This window comes from Sorghum bicolor, chromosome 8 (genome assembly GCF_000003195.3).
Source record: "Sorghum bicolor cultivar BTx623 chromosome 8, Sorghum_bicolor_NCBIv3, whole genome shotgun sequence".
NCBI lineage: Eukaryota > Viridiplantae > Streptophyta > Magnoliopsida > Poales > Poaceae > Sorghum > Sorghum bicolor.
In genome coordinates, this window is record NC_012877.2 from 9,180,893 (window position 1) to 9,186,381 (window position 5,489).

The window sequence follows — 5,489 nt, forward strand, 5'->3', positions numbered from 1 at the left end:
TTGGACACTACTCCCTCCGTCCACGAAAGAATCAATTCCTAGGATCCGTGTCAGTCAAACTTTTTAAAGTTTGACTAACTTTATAGAAAAGAGTAACAACATCTATAATATAAAATGCACATTATATGAAAATATATTCTATGATGAATCTAATAATACTAATTTGATACTATAAATCTTAGCATTTTTTTCTAGAAATTTGGTCAAAGTTTAAAAAGTTTGACTTAGGACAACTCTAGAAATTGACTCTTTCGTGGACGAAGGGAGTAATTATCAAATAAGACAAAAATGCTACAGTACATATTAAACTTTAACACCCCCAACCAAACGTCTCCTTAGTCCCGTATAACATAACGCAGTCCATTTATATTCCCTCCACTTAGATCCTCATCCACACAACATTAGTGGCAATATATTCCAAAACTGCAAACCACTCCATCTTAATTTTTGTGTCATCTCTCCAGGGACTATTAAAAGGGGACGAAGGGAGTAGATGTTAAAATATTTGTTTTACAGTCAATATGGATATTCATATTTGTATTTAATTTTAATATAAATATCAAATGGATGTATCCATATTCGTTTTCTGTGATTTTTCTCTATCCGATTTCAAACATCCGCATTCGAAAAATATGAAACATCTGATAGCACTTGTAGTGCCAAACTTTAAACGACACGTGTTCCTATGGATTTCCGCTAGGTTCTTTTCAAATAAAATAAACAACATATGTACTGTAGTGTCCAAATCCAGCCGGCTGTCTTCTTCAATTATTTGCTCTGTCTCCTTATAGGAGAGCCGTAACGTGCGATCGGTCACATTTTTTGAGAGCACGTGATACGGCTCGGCCTCATCTTCCTCACCTTCTCAGTCACGTCATCGTCAATTAGGTTTAAAATATTTATCTCATAAAATATAGGTAAATTATGTAATTAATTATTTTTATCTATATTTAATGTTTCATGCATGTGCCGCAAAATTTGATGTGATAGGAAATTCAAAAAAATATTTTAAATTAGGTAAGGGTTAATTATGCTTTTATTATGATAATGAGTGGGTGCCAATAAATTATTTTTATGTTTGACTAAATAGACTGTAGAACTAAATGCACATGAGAATGCTGCATACAAAGGATTTGTTCCTTACTAATAAGTGATAAATACCAGAAGTGGTACTCATATATAAGTATATAAGCTTAAAAAAACAAAAACTACTCTCCAAACATCAGCTGTTCCCCGGTCAAGGAACTGCTCCACGCAAGTTATACTTCCATACTCAATCTTCTTGCACCCACTGACCCACAAGGCTAACAGCATCTATTGCGACAAATTCTTATGCTTGCCTTACCATTGCAAACCCGACATAATTACAGAGATTCGGGGGACTCTTGTCATCAGTGTGCAGCCAAATGGCAATATTTGAGTGCCCTCCAACCAATGTCATGCCTGTAGAATCCTTCTGGCCAGTCAACAACGTCAAGCGCATCATACACTTTAGCCCTTGCTTCCTCAATGTCCTTGCCCTTTGCAGTAACACCGAGCACACGGCCTCCAGCTGCTACAAAGTTTCCATCTGTATCAAAGGCTGTTCCTGCATGGAATATCTTTACTGCAGGAGAAACCTGCTCGGCTTCATCAATATTTTTTATTACAGTCCCCTTCTTGTAAGGCCCAGGATAGCCTTCACTTGCCATCACAACAACTGTTGCCAACTCAGGCGACCAGTTTAGCGAAACCTTGCCTAGTTCTCCCCGACAAGCAGCAAGCAGAACCTGTGCCAAGTCGGACTCTAACCTCATCATCAGAACCTGAGCAAAACAAGATGAGTTAACCAAAAGTTTAGTTTGTCAACATGACATCCTTAATGAGTTCATAAAAAGATAGTTGGCCTTTCATATTTATTTCTTTAAAGAGACTAACAAATGAAGTTTTGATACTGCAATGAATATGTTATTAGTATTTCCAAAAGACTTTTACCACCTAGAAGACCAGAACTACTAGCATTCTGCAAAATGTTACTTGAAGATCAGATAAAAGTTTGTGCATGTTGTTTCCCGAATGTAAATTCAAATATTAGCTTGAGATTCCGATTTTTTTCTGCATGAACCATATGAAACGACCAAATAACCATGCAGGTAGTTTAGCATATTATTACTAACGTCAAGATATCCAAATAAGCAGATATAAATTGGGTACATATAAATCCTGTAAATATATAGAGGACCAAATAATGGTCTGGATATTATAATCTGTAAACATATGCTAAGTTAAGCCAATAATGATAATTAATAAAAAAAAACCACAAACCTGGCATTCTGGATCTCCAAATCGTACATTATATTCAATAAGCTTAGGAAGCCCTGACTTCTTCTCAATCATAAGCCCAGCATATAACACACCAACAAATTTACATCCTTCAGCTGCCATACCTTTAACAGTAGGGAGGATTATACTTTCCATTACTTTTTCCTTCAGTTCTTCTGTCACTATTGGAGCTGGCGAGTATGCACCCATACCACCTGTATTTGGACCAACATCACCATCACCAACTCTTTTATGGTCCTGGGCCGATTCAAGAGGCAAAGCAGTTTCTCCATCTACTAATGCAAAGAAAGAAGCTTCTTCTCCCTCTAAAAATTCTTCAATGATGACACGTGATCCAGCAGAACCAAAAGAGCCTTCTATCAGCATAGTGTCTATGGCTTCAAACGCCTCATCTAAAGTCATAGCAACGACTACACCCTTCCCAGCAGCCAATCCATCAGCTTTAACAACTATGGGGGCTTCTTGATCCTTTACATATTGTTTAGCATCAGCAGGGTTTGTGAATGTTTGATACTGCACATGCAGAACACAAGTAATCAAGTTTCAACTTTCAACTTTCAACCAATAACATGCTTAATAGAAGGAAATATCTAACATGGCTCCTAGATCCTCAACAGATTAAGTTTACTCTGTAAATAAACAGTAATTAAAATTTTTGAAACAGATGGAAACATCTACGGGGCTCTTTGATCCTTAAGGGGCAAGATTTACAGCAATTGAAATTGTGAAAAGATAAAATGGGGTTTATGAGCACTCTGAGCTAAAACATAAAACACAGTTTGGGACTTGTTGAGAGCCAGTATCCAGTAACAAAGCATATCAGAAAGATATAATTCTCATTCTGAAAATATTACAGGCAGCTCTAAATATATTCAAATATTGCATTGACTTTTATGTGTCAAGCATAATAACTGTACAGTAGCTTCACAAATTAAAAGAAAGTACCTTTGCTGTGGGAATGTTGTACTTATCACATAGTTTCTTCATGAAATCCTTTGATCCTTCTAATGCTGCAGCCTCTGATGAAGGACCAAAAGTAGGAATTCCAGCTTTGACAAGGTCATTTGCAAGACCAGCAACAAGAGGTGCTTCAGGTCCAACTACGACTAATCCAACACCCCAATTACGACAGAATGAGATGACATTTTCACTATTTGTTATGTCCATGTCCGGTATACATGTGGCATCTCCAGACTGAGCAATGCCAGAATTACCAGGAGCACAGAAAACTGCATCACAAGACGGAGAGCGTTCCAAGGCATAACAAAGAGCATGTTCCCTACCTCCTCCACCAATGACCAGTACAGTTACCCTCTCTTCTGTCACAAAACAACACATCAAATTTAATAGAATTTTTTTCTTGGGTTCATTACACTGATTAGTTAGAAGGTGACTCTGATTATTAATAGTTTATCACAGCATCCTATTTCATAGTACATCAAGCTTGACGTTTTCCTAAGAAACCATCGCGTCCATAGTTCTTTATGCCCGAGTGAAATATTTTTCAAAAGCATAATCCACAAATGACTTAATGAATTTAATTCCTTTTCTGGACCCAAGTAATAGATAATAATTTATTGAATTTTCTCGTGTGATCAGTTAAATGGCAACCCTTGTTTTTACTGGTTTAGCACAGCCATCTACCTCCGAATGCATCAAGCTTGAGTTTTTTTTCTAAAAACTTAACCATATGCCCAGTATTTTAAATCCAAACAAAATTCAGGGAAGCATCATGGTAAACAGTTCAATGAAGTTACCCTCTCTGCTTGATCCGAGAACAGATAAAAATTTCATATGAGGAACGAGAACAGCCCCAAAAGTAGGATTAAACTATCTTACCAGGAACCTTCACGTGACCATTAGTCGAAGAGAGTGTTGTGTTGAGGTGTCTGCCCTTGAGAGCCCCAACAATCACGTTTGAACCATAGGCGCGATTCTCATTCTCCACCCTGATGGGAGAACAAAGACCACCATCCAATGTCCGAGAAACAGGAAAAGATACCACAGAGTCCAGGTAGCCAGGCAAGCGGTTCTTCGCGAACGCCTTAGCTCCGAACTTGAGCGAAACCTTGGTGCTCGCAGAAAAGCATGCCATTGCCATCACCCTTTCCTCTGTAGCCAAAACGGCAAGAAACAAGCAGAGCGTTTTAGTTAATACGGCTTGTAAGATGCAAAGCTCATGTGAGGCAGTATTTTCGTGGACAAGAAAGCACGGAATGGAATCAGTGCAGTGCACAGCACGGAATCCAGCCAACACCTCCGAAGCAGAGCCACCGCGGGCGAGCGGCAAGTGTTCGACGAAACGACTACACAGACGCTGTTATCCCCCTGACTGGGGCCGGCCGGTGTGTGTCCCCCCAGAGGCCAGAGCTCATGCGCGCGCACGAATTGGACCAAAGGAAAAGGAGAAGACGAGAAACCAAGACAGTCATGGGCAAAGCAGTCAAAAAGTTGGCGCGAGAGATGTGGGCAAACAAACAGTAGTCACCTGCCTAACAGTGTGCAGCTCGCCGTAGCGGAGGTCGGAGAAGGGGAAGAGGAGGAGCGTAAGCGGAAGCGGAAGCCGTGGCGCGGCTGTGTTCGCCGGGGTGGCGCCGCATTTGTAGATGCAGCCGCGAGGCGCCGCCCGCTCGAGAGGTGGTGATTGGTGAATCTTGCGTCCGGGGCCCTGGAACTTTGGCTTTTCCATACCCTGGTTTTGGATGGGAGCGCCGGAGCGGAACACGTGTCACCCACCACGCTTTTTTTTCCCCGAAGTTGCTTTGGTTAGTTCAAAAAAATAACGACCATTTAGCATTTTCGTTTCTATGTAACAAATATTGTCTAATTATAAACTATCTAAGTTTAAACTATTCATCTCGCAAATTACAGATAAACTATATAATTAGTTTTTATTTTCGTTTATATTTAATATTTTATACATATGTTTAAAAATTCGATGTGACAGAGAATTTTAAAAATTTTTGGGTTTTTCGAAGAGGCCTTGTTTAGTTTACCCTAAAATTCAAAAAATTTTCAAAATTCCCCGTCACATCAAATCTTGTGGCATATACATGAAGCACTAAATATAGAAAAAAACAAAAAACTAATTATATAGTTTGTCTTTAATTTACGAGATGAATCTTTTGAGTCTAGTTAGTTTATGATTAGATAAATATTTGCTACAA

At 39.0% G+C, this 5,489-nt stretch overlaps 1 protein-coding gene across 4 annotated transcripts; it reads right to left on the bottom strand.

Moving 5' to 3' along the window:
• On the bottom strand, positions 1,117-4,986 carry LOC110437693 (phosphoribosylamine--glycine ligase-like). 4 transcript variants are annotated; one of them, XM_021466274.1, is made up of 5 exons: positions 4,815-4,986; positions 4,162-4,434; positions 3,268-3,641; positions 2,305-2,835; positions 1,117-1,805 (listed from the first exon to the last, which is right to left on the bottom strand). In XM_021466274.1, the coding sequence occupies exons 2-5, from the start codon at positions 4,421-4,423 to the stop codon at positions 1,392-1,394; spliced, it is 1,581 nt and encodes a 526-aa protein (XP_021321949.1). In that variant the 5' UTR covers positions 4,424-4,434; positions 4,815-4,986; the 3' UTR covers positions 1,117-1,391. The 4 variants fall into 4 exon arrangements, with proteins under 4 accessions (XP_021321949.1, XP_021321950.1, XP_021321947.1 ...); XM_021466275.1 differs by having other exon boundaries at positions 3,268-3,638; positions 4,811-4,986; XM_021466272.1 differs by having other exon boundaries at positions 4,811-4,986.

Bases quoted from the DNA above. Each gene is read 5' to 3' on its own strand.
- LOC110437693 (XM_021466274.1), bottom strand. From the start codon at position 4,423: ATGGCAATGGCATGCTTTTCTGCGAGCACCAAGGTTTCGCTCAAGTTC. The intron at 3,642-4,161 runs GTAAGATAGTTT...GTTTTGTGACAG, and splicing joins TGGTCACGTGAAGGTTCCTG to AAGAGAGGGTAACTGTACTG. The intron at 2,836-3,267 runs GTACTTTCTTTT...CTGCATGTGCAG, and splicing joins ACAACATTCCCACAGCAAAG to TATCAAACATTCACAAACCC.